Below are 25,153 nucleotides of genomic sequence, written 5' to 3' on the forward strand. Positions count from 1 at the left end.
GGGCACAGGCACTCCGAAGACCACTGCAGAAATGCCACCTTTGCAACTTGGCTTCCTCCTTGTGCTCAGTGAGTATTGCTGCGTGGGGAAGGGCGTCCTGGAAGCTGTGGTTGGGGTAACCCTCAAAAGGGAAGATTGTGTTGAAATACCACCAGATGCTACTGTGGTGGTTGTTTGCAGTCCTCAGCCTTTGGTTCGTTACTGAGTGAACTGGTTTATTACTGAATCCTCGAGCCAAAATATATTAATTTCTGTAATGAACAGAGTGGAAGGACAGAAGTGGAATTAATTTTCTTTCTGTTGGGATATGCAGAAGGCACTTATTTACAAAATAGCCTTAGCTGGTTCTGTTTATATTCCCCTTCTTCCCCTCCTCCTGCTTTTTGGTGCTGAGGGATTCCGAAGCAGTCTTTGTTACTTTCCCAAAGTGTCGGCGCTTTGTTCTCTCTTCCTTGTCAGATTTGGGATCACCTTTGTAATGAGTTCAGTGATGATAAAACATGGACTTGTAACATTACAAACAAGCTAATGAGATGCCAGCTGGGGAGCAGCTACATAAAGAGACTGTCATTTTCTCTGTGGTGGGTTTGGTTATCAGTATTAAGGAAGGAAAACAAATAAACAGATTGCTTTTTTTCTTTATTTCATTAATGACGCGCTTGTTGCTGTTCAAAACTGATCAGTATTGTGGAAACTGATGAAAATTCTGATTTTCCAATTTTATGTTGATATCCTGTACAAGGAGTGAAGTTTGTTCAGCAGAATTGTATAGGTTTCTTGGAAGAATTAATGTCTCTTAATGCAATGGTGAGATGAGGCATCTTTTATCACAGAGCAAGGATGGTTGTGATAGTGAGTTGAGTTTCTCCTGTAGGATCAGAGAGGCCCCCCACCTTCCTCCTTTTCCACATGGGTCTCTGAACGCTGCTCTTCCAGTTCAATGGGATTATTGCCATTCTTAAAGATAAATGTGTACAAGGACTTACCAAGATTGGGGCAAAGGGCTTGGCTGTGTATTTCCAAGGTCCAAACCAGAGAGGAGGAGGAAGTGATTATTATGGATAGAAACAGTCTTGGCTTTGTCTATAAGCAGGGAAGCAATGGCTTTTGGCTCTCAACTCGTGGTTGTGGTCCTGGTAACTCTTTCAGGACTTTGTCTAAGAGTAAAGCTAATGTGTGGTAGGGTTAGAGGAAAGCACTCCGTTTGGCCAGCTATGGGTATCGTTTGTTTGCCTGTTGGTTAGTGACAGTTCTCCATTAATTAAATGATTTAAAAAGGTGTAGCAGCTAGTAATCCAAAGAGCTGTTACACTGATTAGGGACTCCTCTCATCCATCCCTACAAGCTATTTTACATCTGGACACACCATGAGAAAACACACCAATAGAACCAACTCTGCTTCAGTTGTGCCTGTCAGCCTGCCAGCATCACCTCAGGTGCCTCAAATCATTGAATCATTGTCTTCTTCTCCTTGCCTCTCATTTCATGTAGCATTTCTTGCATTTATTCATTCTGCCCTGTCACATGGGATTTCCCCATCTTCCCCCCCCTTTTTTTTTCTGTGTTGTTAAGATGCTGAGCTTGGCAGGTTTCTTGTTCTTTACAATAGTAATGCCAGGGAGAATTGAGTCTGTGTATGCTGTTTTGGTTTCCTAAGCTTGCATTTCACCATATTTCCAACTTCCTGGTATCAGCTGGAGAAAAGCAAGTTGACATTAAGAAGAGTGCGAAAGTTGAGAAAAACAAAGTGTAGAGCAGTGGAGAACTTGCACAGACCTGCCAAGAGCCGACGGTGACAGGCTGATGTAATTTAGTAAATCCCTGCCAAGCTCTCAGACAAGGCTGAAGTGATGGCTGTCATACAGTGGCACGGCCTGCATTGTGTGCAGTTCTGCAGCATAGGATGGTTTTAATCCACTCAAGGATTTAGCTGGAGATGTGTGAAATACAATGCAGGCTTGGCTACAATTGATGTTTCAATGTGGATACTGTAAGAAGCAGGAAGAAGCTGCAAAGCTGGGACCATCATGGATGCGTAAGCATGCTGGGTCAGGCCTCCTGGGCTGATCTCTTACCTTGATCTTGTCCTGGCACACGAGAGATATTGGAGAGAAGGAGCATTCCAGGAGTGTTTTCTGCCCCTTTCCCTCCCCTTTCTTCTTTGGGAGGAAAAAGACATTGAGTAGATCAAGGAGCACCTCATGCCTGCCTGCCAGACAGCTGTCACAAAGTCAGAGCAAGGGGAAGGTCTGACAGTTGGTTCTGTGAAATGCTGTGTCAGAATGATGTAGAGAGATGACTGATGTTTGGGATCTGCTAAGCCAGATGGGAATTGTGAGAATGAACCTCTGTCCTGAGTGTGCTGCTAAAATCACATCACATTGTCTTCCAGGTTGGCTGGGAGCTGACGCAGCTCCTGCTGGGACGTATCTGGTAAGACAAACACTGAGTTTGAAATATGTCTTTGCTTGCAAAGTGTGTCTGGGTTAGTTGTCAGTGTGATTCCTCCTGGTAGCAATGATTCCTCCTGGTGCAATGATGAAAATCAGTTGCCACAAACCAATGCCTGTGCGTTATGATGTGGGCCAACTGGCTAACTGTCCCTCAGTTATGGGTGTACTGGGTGGGGATGGCTTCTCCAGGTCTTTGCAGTGCACACATGTCACCAGGCAGTGCAAGGAGGGTGACACCCACTGGTCACACTCAGATCCTTGGAGTAGCCCATCCCATTGCTTCTAATGCCTGAGTGACTTTCTGGCTCTTTAGAATACAGAGCCAATACTGATCTCAATTTTGCAGATGGCAGTTCCCAACCATAGCAGGGGAGGAGGCCTGAGTGTAGATATTTGTGTGTTTCAAGCCAGATTCAAGTATAAATTGTTTGTATGTACATGCTTCTCTGTATGAAATGATCACAAATAAGACCGTACTACCATTGTAACTGCAGAATATGGTTCTCTCTTTTCTCTCATTCTCCTTACTCAGTGCTCCAGCCCCGCTCTCAATGGTGAGTTTCTTACCAAGTAATTTCCCTAGGATTCAAATGTGGTTCTGTATACATATTCCTGTCACAGTTCCTTTTTCTCTCTTTTTTTTGGGAAAACAGAAACTGCTGTGTGTGCTTCAGTGAGAAGGTATGTAGGCCGTCAGTAAATGACCTTGGTGACGTTTCCCTTGGAAGGGCACTTCTGTTCTTTTGGGGATGTTGCTTTGGGTGGCAGGCAGCCTCTGAAACTAGAGGTAGCACCTCTCTCCCTGCAGAGGTCCAGGGATGCTTTTGGGCAAGGGAGGGTTTTGCTCTGGTTTTGCTCTGTTGAATAGTGAAGAGAAAATGGGACTCTGTGTCTGTGCAGGACAAAGAAGAGCAGGGTAAATCCCTGGTGTGTCAGACAGCCAGTCTATCATGGGCAGGATTTACTGCTCCAAGGATCCTTGTGTTGATGCTGAGCTGGTACTGGGGGCCTGGGATGAAAATGATGCTTCAAGCCTTGCTTTCATTTGATTACCACCTAAGGGTAATCAGTTTACAGGTACCTTCTTCCTGTGCCAGCAAATAATTCTTATCATTTGAGTTGTTTGTTTGCCCTTCTGCATTTCTTACTTGGGCTGTGCGAGCATCCTTTGGAAAAAGAAGAAAGATCAGAATCACTGCCTATCAGATTGTCAACCTCTCTTCCTGGTGTCCCACCCGCAGTCTCCCAGACAGATTTGTTTGCTACCTGAGCCCCTCTGCAGTGAGCAACCTGAGCAGGGATGATTCTTTGAGCTTGGCCCAGAGGATCAGTAACAGCTGCACCTTGAACACAACGCTCGGAAGAATAAAGGGAAACGGTGCTCCTTCATCCCTGACAACAGAGGAACTGCAGGTAATCTGCCCAGCCCTGTGACTCAGTTCTTCATTCAACTAGGCAATGTTTCTGATGATTGAAGGTTCAGCTCTCATGCCTCCTCCTGTGTGCAGTCCTAGAACCCATCTTGCTGTTTTTTTGTGTTGTCTGGCTCATGCTTTATGATAGGCAAAGTCTTAATGGTAGAAGTCCACGAACAGGCTTAATCACACAAATTTGGGGCAGAAAATCTAGCCATGTAAGGCATCCAAAGGCTGTAGAATCCAATAGGCACACATCATTACTCTTCTGACTTTCTTTTCTGAATCTGTGGGATTTTTACAGGTTGTATCTTCTTTGGTGAGGAATGTTGAGCGTTTCACTCCTGCTGTGCTGCGGGTGTTGGGCCAGATTGCTGTTGGGCTGTCTGTATCTGACATAGAAAATAAGATCAGTGGGGAAGACCTGGAAGCATCAATTCCTACCCTGGGTAAAGTTCGTGGCTGGAATGCTGACCAGTCCAGTGCTATTATCAACAAACTGCTCAACTCTGGCTATCAGGTATAAAAGATGAAATCCACCAATGCACCTTAGACCTAGCATAGCTAGTTGTAAGCAAGTGCTATTTAGTCTTTCATGTACTCATGCCTGCATGTATTATCTTTCAGATTTCTTCTGGACAGAGCCTGGCAAAGCTAGGGAGCTTGGTGGCTGGCCTCAACAGCAGCATGCTTCGAAGCCTGCCTCCAGAAGTGATCTTGGAAGCCATTAAGTTGCCTGAGTTTGTTCAGCAAATAGCAGCCCTGCCCTCTCCTCTGAAAAGGATATTTGTGGAAAAGGTGAAATTGCTTTTCTCTCTATGGATGTCATAAATTAGCGAAGCTCCAGTGACTCACAACCAAGAACACTGGTTACCTGGGGCCAGGCACTGACACATACCTGCGCACACAGACAAGATTCCCTCTGGGCTGTTTGTCATTGCTAACCAGAGCATGCAACAGGACAGGCATTCCCAATCCCCATCACGGTGCCAGCGTGGATGTCGTTGGCTGCCAGCCAGCATGCTCTGATGAGCCTCTTAGGGCTTGGGGCAGAAGAGACAGTTTTCTGGGGGACGCACATGGAAACTACTCACCACTGACGTGATAAGAAGCTGCCAAGAAAATGTTATTGTCATTGTTTGAAATTAGAATGTGTGAGAAGTGAGGGCTCATCTTAGAAAAGGCCCCTTCTAGGGTAAATTAATCCCCTAGCAATGCACTGTGTCATTTCCCCTGCGTGACTGTAGGACGTGAACATCTTTCCTCGCTTTTCCTGGCCATTATTTTAACCTTGCAGCATCTGAGTTTGTTATTATTCATCTTACCTTCTACAAGAAAACTGCTGGCATGTTCAGCGCCACAGGCCCTGCACATAGCATATGTTGGGGCAGTGGGATGGTCAGGGCTCTGGGTGATGCGTGAGGGAAATAACACCTCCTTCACCACAGGATTGCTCTGCAGCTTACCTTCGAGAGTTGAGGTACTGCTTGGGTTGGCAGGGAGGAGTGTTCCTCCTTTCTGGCCTGTTAAGGATTTTTAGAGCATGAAGCCAAGAGCTGGGAAACTGATGGAAACAGAACCATTCCCTCTCACTGGGGCCTTGGGTATTAGTCTCATGCTAGTCTGATGTATATGTTGAATGGGAAATAATTTGTAACGTTAGATTTTTTACAAGTATTATTTAGTTTTGTTGTTGTTTCAGATTTCCTCCAGTGTAAGCAACCCGGCTGACCTAGTTAAACTTATCCCTGGTGCTCTGGCCAGTTACATTCCAAAATCATTGCTTATTTTTGAGGATGAGAAGCTCAGCATTGAGGATCTCAACAGTAAAATGTGGACTCGAGACCAGGTAACATTCTAGCAGCTTGTATTGCCCTCACTGTCACTCTTGGGCACTGCAGAGCTATGAGTCCACTCTTAAAGTCTGCCTGAAAATACAAGTAGTGATGTGGAAGAGCATGGTTAACTACTGACCATCTGGCTTTGCTCCACAGGCTGCCATGTTTTTCAGAGATGTGATGAGGACAGAGCCTGACTTCAGCAGGTAGCGTTTTTCTGCTCTCCTTGTGTTTTCCATGTTTGCTTGGCTCGTGTTATCCCTGTTTCTTTTATCATGCACGACTGATCTTTTTTAATCTATAACAAGAGACAGGAAAATACCATGCAGACAACAAGCATGCAGTGCTAAGGTGTACCATGGTGTCAGCTGCAAGATACACCTGTGAGCCAGACTTCCTTTCTAAAACAATACTGCTGGCTCAGATTGCAGTTGGGAACCTTGCTTCTTGGCAAAGCATTTCTAATCAGACAACCTGTCAGTCTTATGTGGTGCTATTCCAAGAATTATATTTAGTGAGACTGACGTGTCTTTTGTCAGTTCTTGTATCTGAGATGAAAAATGATGAAAGCCTTGACACGTACCTGGAAGAACAATAGATCTGACATGTCATGCTCCTTTCACAGTGTCAGTTTTTCCATATAGAAAGACTTCTTCCTGAGCTCCCCCAGGTCGTGAGACTGCTGTGATGAGGATCTGTGTGAGACTGTTTCAGTTTTGATATGTGTCATACACAGAAAGCACATCTGATCTTGTGCTTCAGTACAGCAGTATTGCTTGGGGTGGAGAATTTGTCCCTGCAGTTCTACTCCCAGCAAAATCTCTAGACTATATTTGTGTAAGCAGCGATGGCTTCTTGATCTCCCACAAAAGTCAAGACTAGCGATGTTGCGTTGATGAAGTTTTGAGAGTGTTAAGCTTTGAGGTGTGGGAAGGTTTGTGCTTATACTAAGGGGGTCATCATTGACTTTTCTCCTGAAATCCTTGCCCCTCTGATTTGCTTTCTGTAAACATTCAGGCTTTCCCAGTCAGTCCTTCATGGCTACACGTGTGCAGTTGCCAATGAAATGGAACCAGAGAGAGTTCAGGAGCTGGCCAAAGTCATGAAGAGGAAGAATGTCAAGCTAGGAGCAGACCAGGTCAGTTCCTGTATTCCCAAATGGTGTTTGGTATTGCAGTGAAGATACTAATTAGGATTGTTTAGCAAGAACAAAAGATCTTCAGCTTAAAGGACTGGAACAAATATAAGTGGTCCTGGGTCTCAGGTGCCCAGTTTTGAATTTTTCCAAAGGCTTCTCAGGGCTGATTTATCCCTTTTTCTTTCTCCCTTTGGAGCAAAGTAAAATCTTTTTTTTTTTCTTTCTTTTTTTTTTCCCCCTATCGTTTTATACTGTTTTCCTTTTCTGCTACAAACTCTGGTGTGCTTTCAGCTGAGTTGCTTAGCGAAGATGGTGATGCTGCGTGGGATTCCCAAGGACTTGGATAGCTATCCTAAAGACCTGTTGCTATTTTTAAGGTATATGTGCTATCATTTTTCATGTTGTTGCTTTAGTCCTGAATGAGAAGAAGAGGCATGACTTTATAAGCCAGCTAGTAGGGACTAATTCATGTTTGACGTATATTTCTGATTTGTTCAGGCATTCTTATGGAAAAAAAGATTGCAGAAAGCTTTTGAAAGAGCTTTGATGCCTTTCAGATTTAACTATCCATTGTATTACAGTAAATATACATTTACTGTACATATACATATACATATACATTGTATATTTACTGTAATTGTGTAATTGTATAATACATTGTATTATAGTAAAACAGTATGAAGCTCTTCTTAGTTATTTCTGTCTTGATGTGAAACTACTGTGGGCTTTTGGTACTTTTTAGCCTTTTTGAGGGTGATTTTCTCTTACAATGTCAAGTGAAACAGACAGTAGAGTAGATTTCTTTGTTCTGGTAGCTTATCCACTGTGGTTCTGTATCCAAATCCTGAATCATTTTAAGCTGAGTCTTACGAAGGAGCCCTTAAAGTGAAACTGAGTTTTTGAAAAATGTGGATTGTGGTCTTTAGGAAGAAGAACTGCATAGAATTTAGACTGTGGGTATGGAAAACATTATATTAAACGGAGTATATGTTGAACAGCCTTGAACCTGACCGTCTGTATCATTCAGCAGAACTCACAGTGTTTGTCTTCCTAGGCCTTTAGACTATGCAGCAACAGGAAGCTGTAAGCAGTACTTTGCTAAAGTTGGGAAAGCAAGTCTTGATCTTCTGCAAAGAGAGTCGTCAGAGCGCAAACAGCTGCTGCTGGAAGCTTTAGCGTGCTTGGTATGTGGGCAGGGGGCAGCTCTGCTCAAGGCTGGGGAGAGTTTGGGGATGTCAGCTGTCAGAAGGAGCAAAAATGCTCTTGTACAGTGGGATCCAGTTCTACTTAATCTCTCTGTCTTGCGTTACTTCAGAAAATTCCAGGCACACGAGTAAACAAGGAAAATGCAAAGATTCTGGGTCATCTGATCTGTGACCTGGGTGAAGAATACATTAGAAGTTCTGCTGGGACTTTGTTGAAGGAATTAAGCCAGTGTGAATCTTTCCTGCCTGATCAAGAGGAGGCTATTAGGAGTGTGATCAGCAGTGGCAACACTACGTTTGGGTATGGATTTTTGCTGATGCTCAGAAGAAAAAAAAACCTCTTGTCATGTTGAGACCTAAGTGAACTGCAGCTGACCAACTTGATCATACACTTGAATAATTTATTGCTTTTGAATTTCACATTGTTTCATTTGAATGTCTTTCAGTGCATAATTTTGGCTGGAATTCTACTGAAAAATATGTAGTCGTTTCTGTCTCACCTGCTGTAGTTACAGAAGCCTTTTCTCTGGTCTATTTTTCATTATCCAAACTTCTCTGAGGTGGTGCTGATGAACACAGAAGAGCTCTAGATGTTCATCAGATTCTGACTTCCAGAAAACGTTCTGCTTCTGTCTCTCAAACTGCCAGATGCTTGATAAATCCCTGGCTATACCTAAGAGACGTTGTCCAGAAAGGCAAATTACTTTTCCTTCCTGTGTCAAATGCTCAAAGGTCTTGGCACTGAATTGGCAATTGGTTTTCACACTTAAAAAAGGTGTTTGTTAAATGCCATTTTCCCATACAGCTGCCCCAGTGTTACTAACAGTTGCTTCTGATCCACTGGAATAAAGTTTTCTGTGATAGAAAGTGATTGAGAAGTTTTCTTAACTTACTATGTTACGTGGACATAATAGACACAATGCTGGCATCTTTCGTGTTGTTTTCCTTTCTTTCTGAAAACTGATCCCATCGATTTCTGTCTGCAGGCCTCCTCAAGTGTGGTCAGCATCTAGCTTGAATGAGCTCACAGGGTTGATTCCTGTATTGGATCACAGCATCTGGCAGAAGGTTCCCAAGGTGGGTTACTCGAGTTCAGGCATTTAGAAATCTGCCTTTGGCTGACCAAAGAAAGGTCTCCAGGCTTATAGCAGAAGTCTTCTGCCCACAGTATTTCAGCAATTATGTTTCTGTGTGAGTAGCGACCTAATGCATTGATGATATGCTTAATGCTGCAGAATCTCCCTGATGGAATATTTTCTTTGCAGAATGTTCTAACTTTTTGGCTGAAGAACTCTGCACGTGATTCACGTCTGTCAAGAGCACAGCTGGCCACCATTGTTGAAGAACTCTTGCCTTCTAGGCAGAAGCGTGATGTTGGTATGGGAGCTTTCTCTGATCCATAATGGCAGCATTCCTCTTGTATCAGGATTGATCTCAGTGCTTGTGGGCCTCCTTGAATATGTCTGAGTTAAGCTGTGAAACACTTGGTGGTGGATTGCCCAGGAGGAGGGTGGAACGACTGCATACTTGTCTGTCTCCAGAGATGGAGCACTCAGAGCTTGAAGAAAAATGATTTAATGCTGGGCAGTAGTGTTTGTGTATTTAATACTTCCTTCAACAGGTTGCCCAGATAACCTGAGGATAACAGAGACGGTTCTTAATGACCTGATGCCTATTTACTATACACCTGAGGTGCTGCGTGCTTGCCTAAAGAATGTCTCTCTAAAGAATTACTTTGCTCAGATGCTGGACTACCCCTTCACTCAGGAGCAATTGGCTGTGCTGAAGGAGAAGCTGGATGAGGTAACGTCAGGCTGACGAATGCCAAATTATCTACTGATGAGATTGCTCAGGGACTTGTTCAGTTGAGTTTCAGTGTCTCCAAGGACTGAAACTCCACCATCTCTCTGTGTTCCTCTTCCAATATCTGACCACTTGTACTGTGAAAATATATTTTAATACCTAATCAGGATTTTAATTGCATCTTGGCCCTTATCCTTTCGCTGCGCATCTCTGAGAAGAGTGTGGTTCCATCCTCCCTTTATCTCCCAGAAGGTAAAGACAGTAATAAAATCCTCTTCTAGCCTTGTCTTGTTCAGATTGAAAAACCCAATTCCCTCAGCCCCACTACCCCACTTCCTATGTTGTGCCTCCAGCCCTTCAGGGAACCCAACACTGTAGTACTTAGATGAGGTCTCACAGGAGCCAAATAGAGGGGAATAATCACTGGGCTTGACCTGCAGACTGTGCTGCTGCTTGGGTAGCACAGTGTTTGGTTAGCCTTCACCACTGTAAGGCATTCTGCTGCTCCAGGTCCTCACTGAATCAATTCACATTGCTGCAGGTTTTCTTTCCTCACTGAAGCCTGCTTCCCTCAGCTTTCATGTAGAAAAATGACAGATGCACACATTATATCTCACTGGCTTTTGTTTTCATTCCTTGCAGAGACCTTTATGGCTTTTCCATATTAATCTTGCAGAGAACACAGGCACGACAACAAGTGTTCATAGCAATTCCAACTGTCTTTCCACAGACATATCCTGATGGATATCCTGACAGCCTGCTCCCCAAACTGGACCGCCTTGCTTCTTTACTCACCGTGAAGGATTTTAGCAAATGGAAGATAACTTCAGCTGACACGCTGGCTGCCTTGCTAGAGCTTGACCTCCAAAATGAACAGGTGGGGATTTGGGTTTGCTTTCCTGCTCAGGTTTGTTTCCTGGTTTGGGAGCTGCTGGTTTGGGACCAGCTTAGTGGCTTCTTAAGATAATTAGCCCATCCTCGAGGTCCAAACAAGTAGATTTAAAATGATTTGGTTTAATTTTGTAATTATCACATTTGTTTTTCTTTTAAAGATGAAACCATGAATGAAGCTAACTTTTGAAAAAAATGTGTTTCTAGGCTGCTGCTGTGATCAGTCGATACGTTGCCTTGGGAAACCCCTTGAATGCCACTGCACTGAATGCAATTAATACAAAATACTTGTGCACTCTGAATGCGACCTTGCTGAATATGATAGACCCCAACAGCCTGAAGTGAGTCAACATTGCAATGCTCTCAGCTTCTTGTAGAAGCACATTCCCATCAGCAAGGGCAGTTTACTTTCTCTCCATGCAGTAAAAGGAATTCTAAGGAGCAACTTAGTGCGCGTTCTCTGCCCAGGCTTAAAAGCCTGTTGTTCTCCGCTCTGCCAGATCTGCAATCAAATTCTTTTTACTGCACCTCGGGTGACAACCAGTATGGTCTGCATGCATGCATGCTTTTGTCTGGAGGCAAAACAGTTGATTCTGAAGGACTGCTAAATAAAATTAATTACATAACTACATCTTTGCAAACACATAGTTAGCATTGCACCATCACAGCCATCGTAACTGAGAAAACACATCATTTTCAGCAGGCAACTGAGACGTTATTTTCTTCATTGAGCTTCTCTCCATACGTCATTTGTCTAATGGGAAGAATTTGCGATTTATTCAAGTTGAAACGAATAAGAACTTTTATTTTCCTAAATCATCATCATTTTCTTTTTTTTCCTTTTTTTTTTCCTTTTTTTCAGACTGGCATCCCTGAATCCTTCAGCCTGTTCGCAGCTTACAAAAGACATCCTGTATGCTAAAGCAAAACGTGCTTTCTCAGACTGGCACTACTTACGTGACTACTATATGCTTATTGAGCCTTACCTAGGTATGTAAAACAACAGTCTGTACAGGGAAAGAGGAACAAACACTGTCTTAGGATCTGGGAATCTTTAAAGCTGAGCTGTTAGAAGTTCTGGAAGGTTAGCATCTTTTTCCAACTCGTAGATGACATAAAATATTCTTGGAAGAATCTGTACCTGACTTAAAATTCCTTTAACTGACTGTCTAACTATCACAGGAATATTCAGACTCGGGGTTTCTGGGTTGGGTAAGATCTGCTAAGTGCCTTGGAAATCCAGCTGCCAATGCCTTGTGCTTATCTCACAGGCATTTCCCATGTCACAAAACATGGATTTTCCCTGTTAACCCAAGAATTCATTCACAGCCTCAGTGAACCTCTTCCTGCCCATTCCACCTGGCCGTTGATGCAGATTGGTTTGATGGCCAACATCATAAAACCCTGCAGCTAAAGGAACTATTTTTTTTTTTTTTTGCATTTGAAATTCACTCTGTTAGCAGTCCAGGCCTACCAAGTTTATGCTCCAACCTATACAGATACACAACACTGCTCATTTGTGTGAGGGCATTGAGTACAACTTTCTCTTTTTGGTCACAGGAGGTGCTCCTGGTGAGGATATCAGAGCTCTGAGCAAGGACAACGTGAACATGAATGTTAGTACATTGGTGAATTTGAGAAGAGACGCTTTGATGGTAAGCTGAATGCTGACGTTGTTCAGCTCCTTGTGTTTCTGCCCTACGAGGTGGTTGTTTCTGGTCATGTTGTCCATTGTTGTAAATCAAGAGTTGCTCCATCAAATTCACAGTGATGGCTGACTAATGGAAAGCAGCAAACCAACCTGAAACTTCCCTAGAAGTTTAATTTGGAGTTATCCATGGGTGCCTACCCAGTCTTACTGGGGAATTTCTTTAGAACAAGCACTCCTAGTAGTAATAGGAAGTTTCCACTAGGCTACAGTGCAAACCTTCTAACAGGAGTGTTAGCAGTAATATTACTGGTTTTGGAAGAAAGCTTTGTGACCAGAGCAGGGATTGGAGACCCTACATGAGTCAAGGAGACGTCATGGTAAGACAACAGAAATTGGTTTTGAGGAATCACTGTGTTTATTACCTAAACCTGAGGTAAGATTTGTTCCAACTGGAGCCGCTCACCGCAAGTTTGTTGTTCTGAATGCTTCTGCTAACAGAAACCTCATCAGATCCTTGACTAGAGGGGGTATGGTCATTCCTGCATTTACATCAGTAAGTCGTGTTTGATTTCTCCTAGAGCCTGACACCTGCTGACGTTAAGGACTTGCTGGGGATAAATCTGCCTGATCTGTCAAGTTGGAGGAACATGTCTCCCATCAAGGAATGGGCCCAGGGACAGAAGCAAACAGAACTGGATAAACTGGGCGTTGGGCTCACCGGGGGAACACAAGAAGGCTATATAAACATCGTCACGCCCAAGTTTCAGCGTATGTAGTGTGTTAGGGCTTCTGATTTTTGTGCTTTATAAATACTTATTTTTTGGGTTACAGTAAGGAGAATAATTGCCTTGTGGAAGTGAGGTAATTTTGGTGGCCTGTAAAGAGAACTGAGCACATCCAGTTCTCAGCCATGCTTGTGCCACGGCCTTAAAAAGTCCTGCTAACTGCTCATGTGTCTGAGAGGAGAGACTGTTGGTCTGGGCTATTGCAGATCTCTTTCACTGGCATTTGCTGCTGCCTATCCACACAGCCCCCTTAAAATGCATTGGGTAGTGCTCACCTGCACCCTTCACTTCCCAGCATGGAGAGGCAGCAAATCCAGTTCTGCAGAGGAACCTTAAGCCTTGCAGCAATTTCTAAGTCCAAGATGAGGAGCAGTCCTGTAATCTCACTGAAAGCATCCATGTGAGCTGAGCATCTCAACTGAATGAGCACTTCCACAGCACCCTGAAGTACTGTGTGTCGGATTTGGGCTTTGACTTGATGATTTGATTAGGGATAGCTGGGTACTGATTAGAGAGCCCTTGCCAAAAATCCAGATATCTTCCCTGGATGTGGCACAACAGGATCTTTTCCCCATGGAAGAATGGTACAATTGTTTATTTCTTTGTACTGATGCCCCCTTTTTTCTTCTAGCACCATCCTCAGCCCCTCTTGGTACCGAGGCCATGATGCTCCACCTCCTGCCTGCTCTGCTTCTCAGTTTCCTGATGATGTCAATCTTGTGTTGAAAATATTCCCTTGGATACAGCAGGATGAGGTGGACCGGTGTGTTACCTGCTCAGAGCCTGCTGGGGAATGCCAGGCCAGGGGTGAAGGGTGCTCACTGCAAGCAGGCAGCTGCTGCGTGGCTCTGTGCTCGTTGCTAGGTACTTTTCTTTTTGAAATCAATAGAAAATTAGTGTTCTATTGGAACTGCAGCTTTCGGACAATTCAGAGCAGGATCTCTTTTTGCTTTTTGTACAAACCAAGCCAAGGTAACATACATCCCTTTTACTGCAATGCAACTGCAACTCAACAGCTTTCAGTATTTTACTGTGCAACCGTGGTGGGTTTAGGGGTGAGCAGATCTGCTGTTCTGCATGTTACTGATTGCATTTCTCAGAACCTGATCTCTTGGTGCTGCCAGGCCCTCTGAATGGGAGTAAAGCTTTCCAGCTGGTTCTAAAGAAATTGTGGAGCTAAGTAAAAATGCCAGAAGCAAAATGGGAACTGCTGTTGTCTTCATTCACTGCCTGCACTGCAGTGGCTGTGGGTACTAGATCAAATTAAATGGCTAGAAACCTCAGACATGCCTGCTAGTTTTCTTTGGTGTTGACTACTCCAACCTAAGGGCTGAAGCTGTTCTCAGCTTCCTTATGAGAACAATATAAGAGCTTTGTGTAGGACTTTCAACATATTTTTTTGCTTCTTTACGGGATACGGGACTATAGGGATTTCTGTCCAAGAAAAGCCTTAATGTGAGAAGAAGATAGAAGGAAGTCAAGGCAAAGGAAGGGGAATCTATCAAGATTTGTTAGCCAGAAAAACTCCAAAGCACTAAATGTATCCAAGAACATGCTTGATTAAGAAAAAAATAGTTGATTGTTTTATTATATATAATTGCAACAGTAATCAAGATAAACTATCTTCAATTTGTCTTCCTAACTAGGCTTAGTGTAGTTTGAACAAATGTTGATGACAAGTTCATGAAGCAAATTAAATGCACTTTAGTGGATTTCTGGCTGAGTTTTCAGGCTGAGTTTCTGGGCTGTGTTCCACCTCTCTTGCAGGGGCCAGCAGTTCGAGTCCCTGAGTTTTCCCACTGTTTTTTTTAACTGTGGGACTGCTTAGAAGCAAAACAGCACCCAGTGTGAATAAAGCTGGTAGAACTGTGCCCACTGTCAGCATTAAAATAGTGCTGGAACAGCCAATATTAACTGATAATTGTATAGAGCAGCTAGCTAGTGAAGTACCTGCTGGGCTGCTTTGGGATGGAAAATCATCTGTCCTCATTTCACTTTCCAGATTCAAAACAAAATGAGCTTTCCTTGCTGGAATCAAAAGGACAAACTCTTCTCCTTCCCTGGGTTTCTACTTTTCAGGCAGAAATTTACCAGCATCGTTTTGCAGGATGATGAACGTGGGAGGAGGGATTCGGGAGCGCAGTGCTGGAGGTGCAGTGTCAGAGAAGCCCTTGCAGCAGGGATATTCCCATGGCTGTGGTCAGTATGTGGAGTAAGCATGAGGACACCCTGGATCCTGAGCCTAGAGAGCAGAGATGAGAAAGGATTGAGTTATCCACACAAACAGAACATGTGTGCACTTGGGGCAGGAGAGTTGCTTTGGGGTTTGGATGCCCTGGGGGTCTGTGTGTGTGTGACATTGGCCAGACCCTGCACCTTCAGGCACTGCTCTGCATCCTGTCTACAAAAATCACCTTGTATCACAGTCAGGAGAATTGAGTCTGCTCTTATTTTTTCTAGTGCAGAAGTAAACCTGAGTCAGTAAAGGTATGAGTGCAGCTCTGCTGGGATACAGGACTATAGACTTTAAGGCTTTCACTATTCAAAAGCAGTATGTGTAGTTAAAATATGGAACTCTTAAGTCCTTTGTGAAAAACAGTGCAGCACACTGACGTTGATGGGTTTACTCCAGCTTTTTTGCAGAGTGGATGAGAGCTGGTGTGCACTCAAAGTGTGATGAGGCGCCGTAAGCTATAGCTTGCAACACTTGCAGGATCTGAAGGCAGCATGCTGCAGAACAGCTGTTGTCAGGCCCTGTGCAGGTACAGTGCTACCTGACATGCTGTAACTACCTGGGGTTTCTTGTGCATAGCATGCCGCTATTGAATGTAGCCAGGAAAAAGGCAGATCAGCTGCTGCTTGTTGGTGAAGACTTTTGCCCCCATGTTGGCCCCTCAGCCTTTCCCAGTTCCCAACCTTACCAGATTCAGGTTGCAGATTAATGTATCCACCAGGCGGAGGTCTGGGTGTCTCTGGCACATCTACTGGTGCTTTCTTGGTGATCTCTCTGCTGGAGGTGGTGGAGGAGGGGTCGAGAGGTGCTGGAGGAGCACCAGTCTTGCAAATGATTGCTGTAGGCTTGCTCGTTGAAGAGCTGATGCTTTGGGTGGAGGCAGTGATGTTGTTAAGTGGGGTGGTGGGCTTGTGGGAGAGGGGATTCATTTCTGTGGCTGTGGTGGCAGCAGGCACAGAGGTGGGCTTTGGGACAAGGGCACAGGGGGAGCTCGGGGTGGTGGTGTTACAGGGGGCAGGAGCTGGGCCGGTGGTACCTCCCAGTGCTGGGGACACCGGTGCGGTCCCAGTGCTGCGGATGGTGCCTGTGGGATTGGGAACATCAGTGCTGGTGGTGGCACTGTGTGTGACAGCTGGGGGTGGGACAGAGCTGGGAGAGGTGGCCCTGGGGCTGACAGCAGTGAGGATGGTGGTGAGGAGGGTGGAAGCAGGGGATTTGGAGGTGGTGGGTTGGTGGATGAAGCATGGGGTGATGGAGCTGGGGGCTGGGGTGGAGGTGATGGTGGTGACAGCAGTGCTGGGCTGGGCAGTGTATGGGAAGGTTGGGCTTGCAGTATTTGGGGTGGGGGCCTCGGGGCTGGTGTTTGGATTAGTGGGGTGGCTGCTGGTGGCTATAGGGGTGGGGGCAGCAGTGAGAGGGGAAGGGGTGGTTGTGGGGGGAGGCTCCCGCATCCCCCCTTGCAGGCCGATTCCCAGGATTTGGTCCAGTTCCTGCTGGGACTGTTTCTTGACCCAGCACATCACAGCAGTCTGATTTTCAGCTCCCTTCAGTTGTTGGATGTTTGCCCCCAGCAAATTTTTGACATCCAGAACGCTGAGTTTCTGCAATGCACGTATGACAGCTTTGGTCAGGCTCATAGCTGACACTGCCTGAAAACGCTTTTCTAAAGGGTATGTAGAACGAGTAATAACTTATGAAAGAAAATTTTAAAAGGTTAGAAGTAGAGATTTGGTGATCTGATGACACTGAAGCCTTGAACCCACAGCTCAGCTCTCAACTTAGAATGATAGAATGGCATGGGTTGCAAGGGACCACAAAGATCACCTAGTTCCAACCCCCCTGCCATGGGAATAACAGCAGCACACAGCACAGCAGGAACATACCTGCAGTTCATTGGGATTTAGGGCAAGAAAGGTGTCAATGTCCATGTTGACGCCATTTTCAGCCAAGTCCTTCAGGTCTTCTGCTGGAGCTCCACCTTGAAGAAAGCACCCAGGGCACCTGAACTCATGTGAACACTTCCAACACTGAGAGAAGGGCTTTGCTGACTGTTGGATGGTTCTTGACTATGGCCAGCCTTCCAGCCAAGGAAGACATCTCTACAGAAAGTGAAGGCTGAAGCACCTACCCAGATATGGCCGCATCTGGAGGTAATACACCTTGGTGCCAGCCTGGCTGGCAAAGGCCTGCTGGGCTTTGCTGTAGAATTGGTCCTTTTTGTTTTGAGAGCAGGAAGAAATGTCCAGTACTCCAGCGCTCCTGAGGGAAGGGAGGTTTGGAGGTCAGAGCAGGGGGTGCCACCCAAAGCCCTTCCGATGGCCAAGGGATGTGTGATTTATCCCCCACCCATGTCACTGGCGGCCCAGAGTGGGACACAACCATTGCAGAGCCAGGTGGACCTGCTATCCCCTGCTCTCTTCCCATGACCCAGGCATCCTGCAGGATGGATGAGCATCCCTATAGAGTGCTTTACCCAATTGCTTCTGGAGGTATTTTCTCAATCTGCTCCTCGTTCAGGTCACACAGGAAAATCCCACCAATTTGCTGAAGCAAGGGCCCTGTTAGGTTGCCCCCCAACTCCAGGAACCTTGCGATCAGCTGCTGCTTCTGGAAAACACAGTTCATGCATTGCGTGCTTCGAGAAGAGGAAAATGTATTTGGCAGAAACACACTACAAAACCCCTGTGCCTTGGGCTCCAGGAGATGGGGGGGTGAGCTCCCACAGGAGCTGGGCACAGACACGAGTGCAGAGCAGCCCTCGTTTGGGCTCTCCTGCATCTGTCCCTGTGCCCTTCGGTACCTGGGCGCTGCTCCATTTGCCATCTGAGGAGTTGAGCAGGGCACAGAGTGTGTCTGCTGAGGTCACCTGCCACTGGCTGAGCTCCTGCACTGTGTAGAGGTGGGACAGCAGCCCCAGCCTCCGGAGCTGGGCATCTGGCATCCCCGTGGGGTACACCTGCACTCAGCAAAGAGGGGTGGGGAAGGCAGGGATGCTTGTGGTGTCTATATTAAAGTAAGAATTGACTTCCCCGTCCCAAGTAGTTGCACCGCTGCTCGTGCCCTGGTTCACCCCTTACCTCCTGTAGCCTTTTTTTCAGCACCCAGAGATACTCGGTGGTGAGTGGCTGCTCCAGCACATGTTCTAGGTCTGTTTGCAGAACGCTGTCGCTCAGGCAGAGGTAGAACTGCTCAGGGCTTTCATAGGCGAGGAGCAGGATGCTCTCAGAGAGCACACGGGTGGTGATGGGTTCCTGCATGCAGCCTGCAGGCGGGGAGGGTGCATTTGGGGCTGGCATCTCTTGGTCTGCGCTCCGCTTTGGCCGGGGGTGTAATGCTGCTGCAATGGCTGTCAGCAGAGTCAGGGACTGCTGCCGCTGCTCCCATCCCTGGGTGCTGTAGGTGGCTGCGATGCTCCTGGCAAATGCCTCCCGTGCTGCCTGCCAGGGAGGGCAGAGGAATCTGGGTTCCTCAGGATGCTGGGCCCCATGCCTGTGGGCTGGCCCGACATATGGGCCATTTAGGGTTGGCTCACCTTATCCACCAAGCTCAGCGTGGTCTGGTTCAAAGCCAGTGCAAGTGGCCCCAAATGTTGCAGAGTCTCCAAATCCCAGCCTGAAGGATGTCTGCAAAAAGCACAGCTCAGCATTCTGAAGGGAACACCTCCCCTCCTGCCCACCACTGGGCTCCTTACCCATATACTGTACTGCCCCTGAGGAGCACAGCATTGACAGCATCCTGCTGGGCATTCGTCAGCATGGGGCAGAGTTTCAGGTGCTCCAGGATACTGGGGTGCAAAGCAATGATGGTGCCTGGTTCCATGGTGCACACCAGCACCCCGAGGCTGTGACAAAGGAGATGGATGACAAAGAGATGGGTGACAGATGAAGCACGGCAGAACGCAGGCACGAATGTGCCCTAGGGCAGTGGCAATGCCCTGGGCTTAGAGTAAGACAGAAGCCAGTGGAGCCCAGATTTGGAGTCCAGAATCTCCCATTGTATCTGTGCCAGCCCCATAAAAAGAGAATTTTTGTTTTGTTTGTGCTACAACAGAAGAGGATAAGGCTGAAACCCAACCTGCCACCAGAACTGGCTGTGCCAGGCTCTAAATCTTCCCCAGCCCAGTGCCAGTCACAGAGCCCATGATGCACATGGGAAGAAACCCAACGCCCAAAGCAAACAACACTTCTGCACCCTGTGCTGGGGTCGACACTCACTCAGCATATGGCTCCGTGGCAGCGAGGATGGCACCGAGGAGGAGAGTGGCCTGGGGGGAATTATGGAATCATAGAATCATTCAGACCTCTTGCATCCCAAGCCCAATCCCAACCCATCCCACCATGCCCACCAACCCACGTCCCTCAGTGCCACTTCTCCATGGTTCTGGAGCACCTCCAGGGATGGTGACCCCACCACTTCCCTGGGCAGCAGTGCCAGTGCCCAACTGTTCTTTCAGAGATGAAATTGTCCCTGATATGCAGTAAAGGAGAGCAGGTGGACATCAGCCCCAAACTCTGCTTAAAGCCCTGTTGGTTTGGAGCCATTTATCAATGCTCAGTGACTCACCAATGCTGCCTGCATGAGGGCAACAGGAAATCCTGCAACAAAATGAAATGGTGTTGTGTAAAGTTCAGCAGTGTGCATGCAGGGGCTGTGCTGGAGCAGCTCCAGCTTTCAGCCTGGGGAAGTTTTCTTTGTCAATTGAATAACATTTGATAAATGCTGTGTGAAGAGAGCAGAGTTCTTAACCACCCTGCAGCCCAACCTGGACACCATGGAGATGAGCTTAGAGGGAGAGCAGTGATGCCCCAGAGCTGGGAGAAGTGCATGTGCCCATTCCCAGCACAGTGCCAGCTGTGGGCTGGGAGCAGGTCTGGGGGCAGAGGGACTCACGGAGGGCAGGGGCTGCCCACACCATGCTGCCTGTGCTGGGAGTCTGGTGCTGGGTGCCTCCTTGTGCTGCTGGAGCTGGAGCTGAGCCTGGTGCTGCCCACGCAGGGTGCTGAGTCCTGCAGAGCAGAGGGCAGGCTTCACTCCATGCCCATTGATAACGTGGGCTCTGTGATGAGTTCTCTCGCCCTGGGACCCCTCAGATGCACACCAATAGAATGGTGAGCAGTTCCACCAGGGATGCACCCCCTGTACCCCAACCCCCCTGTTATAAACCCCCCTAGAAAATAAATCCTTGCTCCAGAACCCAGATCACCACCATGCAGAACAATTGGGGTCATTGCAAATCATTTCCCCACTAAGTCCCATCCCGTTCCACCATCCCACCCAGCTCTGGCCACCCTCTGCCCACGGCTTTGTCACCTACCTGCACCTGCAGTCGCCTGCAGCCAGGGATGAGCAGAGGGAGCAGAGCAGCACGGCCCTTATCTATGTGGGGTGGGGATGGGGCTGCAGGATGGGGTGTGACGGAAGCAGTTTCTCAACTCTGTTTTGTAAAGCCTCTCTCTCTCTCTCTCTTTTTTTTTTTTTTAATGTAAAGGGTCACTTTGAACTTGGAGGCCAGGGAATGACAGCTGCTGGTTCTGCAGCTCCTCATGAGGACAGAGTGCCCCCCAGCCAGTGAGAGCCCTTTGAGTTACCTGGGAATGCATCTCATGGGCAGTCTGTTTCTTTCCTTACGGTTTTGTGAGTGCCTGTTGTGATGCCATCCAGCACATACTGGGAGAGAAAGGATTTGAAAATAAGGAAGGGAAACCAAGGGGACGCAGCACAAACCCAGATGGTGACGATGATGCTGGGAACCCAATGCGTGCTGTGTGCCTTGTGCTGAGCCCTGGCAGGAGAGAGCTGGGGGACAGCAATGTGGGAGCTCTGCCAGTTTCTTGCCCTTGTTCTGGGGTGCCACTGAGGGGTGGCAGCCACAGGCACCCTACTCAGAGCTCACACCCAGCCCCAAAACTGCCTTAGGGTCCATCACAGGAAGTGGCCCCTGGTATTTTCTGGGGGTCCTTTGGATGTTGGTGGCAGCGAGATGGGGACACTGCGTGCCACCCAGCTGTGGGGATGCTCTTGGGCAGCTGCTGTGTAACCCTAAAACCTTCACAGCCTGAAGGATGCACACAAACCCTTTGTTCTTTGTTTTTCCACCCATGCCAACCTCAGCAATGGTGTTAAAGTGCCATTAAGAAATGGTGCTTGTCCCTACAACCACAGTGCAGGGCTGCACTGCTCCTACCCGTCCTCATCAGAGAGCTCTGAACTCTGCAGGAATTTGGAGGAACTTTTCCTCCACCTCTGCTGCTTTGTTTTGGAACAGTCCCAGCCGCTGGCGCTGTCACTGCCCTCTGGCTGACATCAAGGTATGGCTTTGGTGCTGTGCTGTCAGGGGAGGAGAGGGGCTGAGCCCCCCCAAGGCATGCACACAGAGGGGATGGAGTATTGGGTGACATCTGAAGCCCCAACCCTCCCCCACCTCATGGCCTCAGGGACTTGGGAGCTCAACCAATGCCAATGTCAAGGGAAGTATGAAGGGGTTGGAATCGGGGTAATGGGGATGGAAAATGTCCCCAGGGCAGAACTGCGTAAGAGAGGACCATGAACCCTATGGGGACACAGCATGGGACAGGTGAGAGGTGACCGAGGTTTGGGGAAGGGCTGGGCTGTGGCATCTGCCCCACAAACCTTCACTACCAGCACAGGGTCACCGATCGGGATGGCTGTGGGATGGATGACCCTGCTGGTTTCAGCTGTGGGGTTTCAGCTGGATAAGGATGAGAGTGTGATGATGACACAACAGGTTGGGTTGGCCGAGTTGGAGTGTGGGGCTGTCTTGCTGGACCAGTTCGGGCTCATTCCTACCAGCCCCAGTCTGTGGCATTGCATTGGCCCCACAGTGACTGGGGCAGCACTGAGAGAAGGAAGAACCACAGAGGAAGAATATCAGGAAGAGATGGTTTACTATGGCAATGCCCACAAATACACAATAAATAAGGGCTGTTACCAGGGGTACAGAAGACCACGAAACACACAAATACCCAAACATGACCCCTCCCAAGCTTTCACGTGCACAAAGTGGATCAACACAAAATGCAGCGAACGCCGCGTGGAGGTGACGTGGGCGGCGCTGCCCAGTGGGCAACAGCTTTAGGGTTGGCTCCTGCAATATCGCTCAAAGTGCAACACAGTGCGGGATTGTGGGACGCAGTGCTCTGGCTGTGACCATCCCCATGGCACAGTGTCCACACGCTGCCACTGCAGTTGAGGGCACAGTGTCCCCAGCCGTGTGGCTGCAGCCACATGCGGATGTTCCTGCACAGATGGGGCGCATCCCAGCTCTGATGCAGCAAATGTCACCCGTAATCTTTCGGCCTTTCGGCACATCCCTGACAGTAATTCTTTGGCAAACACTCAGTGCTGTTAATTTACAGCTTCGGGAGTGCCTGTGGCTGCCTGCGCTCCCTGGGCACACCTGGAGGTGTGGATGGGCCCTGGTGGGGAGGAGCCAGCCCTGCTGATCCCCAGAGCCCCTGCCACCCCCCTGTCTGTCCTCTGATCCATCTCAGCAGAGCTGCCTCCACACCTAGGAAAAAAGGGAGATGCTAGTAAAAGGAGAATCTATTAAAAAAAGCGTGGGGATGCTGGCTGCTTTAATACAAGGTAAGTACTAAAAATACATGCATCTCTGGGACCATCAGAACTGCTAAAAGACGAGATTCGTTCCATAGAAATCTGAAAAAAAGCTTTAAAATCTCTTCATACCAATTTGCTCATCTTCAACAAACCTTTAAAAACAAGTAGATGGGTGGCGAGGCTGTGCCGCAGTCCCAGCTCACGGGCAATAAGCAAGGAGGGGTCATCCCACCTCCTGCACTGAGGACTGCGGTGGGATGGAGCAGTGGACACAGAGCCCACGGAGGGCACATTGAGCACCCGAGTGCTGCGGGACTGTGGGTGCATCCAGCACGCTCACGGCACAGCCGCGCTGCCCCGGCACAGGGACACAAAGCTCCAGGGTCACTCTAAGCTGGTGCGTGGCACACTGACTGCTGCTGTGGCACACAATTAGGAAAGGGGCATCCGGTGGCCAAGTGGGTGATGGGCACGGTAAAAAAAGAAACCGATCCTAATTGCTGCTAAAAACTGCCTAATCCCAGACCCAGAGGTGAGGGAAACCACAACCTATGGAGAGTGTGGATGTGGAGTTAGTGCTGGGCTCTGGGGTAGGCTGCCAGAACCCATCAGACAACTATGGAGCAAAGGGTTGGGAACATGTGGAAATGGCCGGCGCTCACTCCAGAGCCCACTCAGCCAACCACTGCTCGCACTGCACACGCTGCTCCTCCAGCTCCAGGCTCTTGGCTTTGCTCAGTGCCTCCTCTTCTTTGTCCCCAGGCACGGCTTGCTGGCTTTGCCCTACGTCCCCCTTCTGCACTGCCTTGTCCTTCAGCTCCTGGATGGTCTCGTCCAGGCGGCGCACAATGTGCTGCGGCACCCAGTTGCCATCCATGGCTGTGACAAAGGGGTCAGGCGTGCAGACCTCGATGAGCTCCTTGCTGGTGGGGATGCGCAGGTAGTAGGCGTGCAGCATCATGCGGTATGGACCGCTGTCCTTCTTGTGGCTGTACGTAAAGTCCCCCACGATGGCGTGGCCGATGGCACTGCAGTGAACCCGGAGCTGATGGGTGCGCCCTGGGAGGGAGCAGTAACTGGGGCTACAGGGTTTCACCAAATCCCCCCTTGGCATCCCCATGATGGTCCCTCTAATTGGTGTCTCTCCAATTGGAGAACTCAAGCCCATGAGCTCAGCTTCAGTCAGCCCCTCCTGGACTGCTCTGCACCACCAATACCCAGGGCTGCAAGCACAGATCCCACCCTGCGCTATGGACACATGCACCACGTGAGCCCCCCCCAGAGCCCCACCTGTCAGCGGCTGCAGCAGTACTTTGGTCACAGGATCTCCGCTGTAAGACCCGTGCTCGAGCACAATCAGCTCCGACTGACACGGCTTGGGGTTTTCACAGCCTGCAACAAGATCCAGGGGTCAGCCCTGCCCAGCTCCCCGGGTTCAAGCAGGGCACGCGTGCTGCTCACCCTCTGTCCCCTCAATGCACATCATGTGGGTCATGCCCTCCGCTGTGTTCTTGCCGATGGCATAGCGGATCGTCATGTGGCTCTGGTCAACGTGACCCCTCACCTACAGGAGACAAAACTGGATTGCAGGGCAAGCCCAGGCTCATTCCCTTCCACACCCCAGCTTGTACGGGTAGCGCTGAGCTTACCAGGGCCAGGTAGGCTTTGGTCACCAGGCGGTCCTTGAAGCACTTGTAGGCGCTTCCTGCCGCCGCTTTGTTGAGCGCGACGCAGAGGGCCCCGCTGGTGGAAAAGTCGAGCTGGTGGCAGAACCTGGAGCAGAGGGACGTGAGGGAGCACCGCGGCTGCTCGGCCACCGATGCACGGCCCGGCCCGCGGCTGGGGGCTCACCTGAAGCCGTAGTATGTGTCGGGGTCTGCCAGCTCGGGGAAGCGGTGCTTCAACTGACTCTGCAGGGTCAGCGTCTCGTACCACATCTTGCTGTCGATGCGGATGTCCCAGTGCTTGTTGACCACGATGAAGTCAGGGCTCTGGTACAGGATGCAGAGGTTGTCGATGGTGCCCGGCTCCATGGCGAGCGCCCTGCGGGGACAGCGGCGGGGCTGGGACCGGATGGGCCGGGGCTGACCGCGCATCGCAGCCCCGCATCGCTCGCTCCCGCGGCCCCGCGCAGCCCCCCCGGAGCCCCACGCCCCGGCCCCG

General features: G+C 48.5%; 3 protein-coding genes across 3 annotated transcripts; 1 reads left to right on the forward strand and 2 right to left on the reverse strand.

The window, feature by feature from the left end:
* Positions 1-31: 31 nt before the first annotated feature.
* MSLN (mesothelin) lies at positions 32-13,905 on the forward strand (the record flags this gene model as incomplete). The annotated part of the gene is made up of 22 exons (XM_079543110.1): positions 32-68; positions 2,393-2,433; positions 2,986-3,007; positions 3,107-3,134; positions 3,695-3,866; positions 4,173-4,388; positions 4,496-4,666; positions 5,571-5,717; positions 5,863-5,912; positions 6,724-6,844; positions 7,136-7,221; positions 7,899-8,028; positions 8,160-8,350; positions 9,036-9,126; positions 9,315-9,426; positions 9,671-9,852; positions 10,583-10,729; positions 10,951-11,084; positions 11,606-11,733; positions 12,304-12,398; positions 12,973-13,162; positions 13,811-13,905. 22 exons carry the CDS (start codon positions 32-34, stop codon positions 13,903-13,905), a joined length of 2,586 nt encoding a protein of 861 aa, XP_079399236.1.
* A 1,433-nt stretch (positions 13,906-15,338) lies between these two features.
* On the reverse strand, positions 15,339-20,327 carry LOC306952208 (mesothelin-like protein; the record flags this gene model as incomplete). Its single annotated transcript, XM_079542869.1, has 12 exons — positions 15,339-15,421; positions 16,101-17,013; positions 17,296-17,390; positions 17,541-17,671; positions 17,886-18,019; positions 18,213-18,368; positions 18,490-18,849; positions 18,945-19,035; positions 19,104-19,253; positions 19,627-19,676; positions 19,976-20,007; positions 20,303-20,327. The coding sequence occupies 12 exons, from the start codon at positions 20,325-20,327 to the stop codon at positions 15,339-15,341; spliced, it is 2,220 nt and encodes a 739-aa protein (XP_079398995.1).
* Positions 20,328-23,648: 3,321 nt separating this feature from the next.
* Positions 23,649-25,086, reverse strand: RPUSD1 (RNA pseudouridine synthase domain containing 1; the record flags this gene model as incomplete). The annotated part of the gene is made up of 5 exons (XM_079542920.1): positions 23,649-24,049; positions 24,281-24,382; positions 24,452-24,554; positions 24,640-24,763; positions 24,842-25,086. The coding sequence occupies 5 exons, from the start codon at positions 25,084-25,086 to the stop codon at positions 23,649-23,651; spliced, it is 975 nt and encodes a 324-aa protein (XP_079399046.1).
* Positions 25,087-25,153: the final 67 nt, after the last annotated feature.

The sequence above is a fragment of the Tetrao urogallus genome, assembly GCF_951394365.1.
Source record: "Tetrao urogallus genome assembly, chromosome: 15".
Lineage (NCBI taxonomy): Eukaryota > Metazoa > Chordata > Aves > Galliformes > Phasianidae > Tetrao > Tetrao urogallus.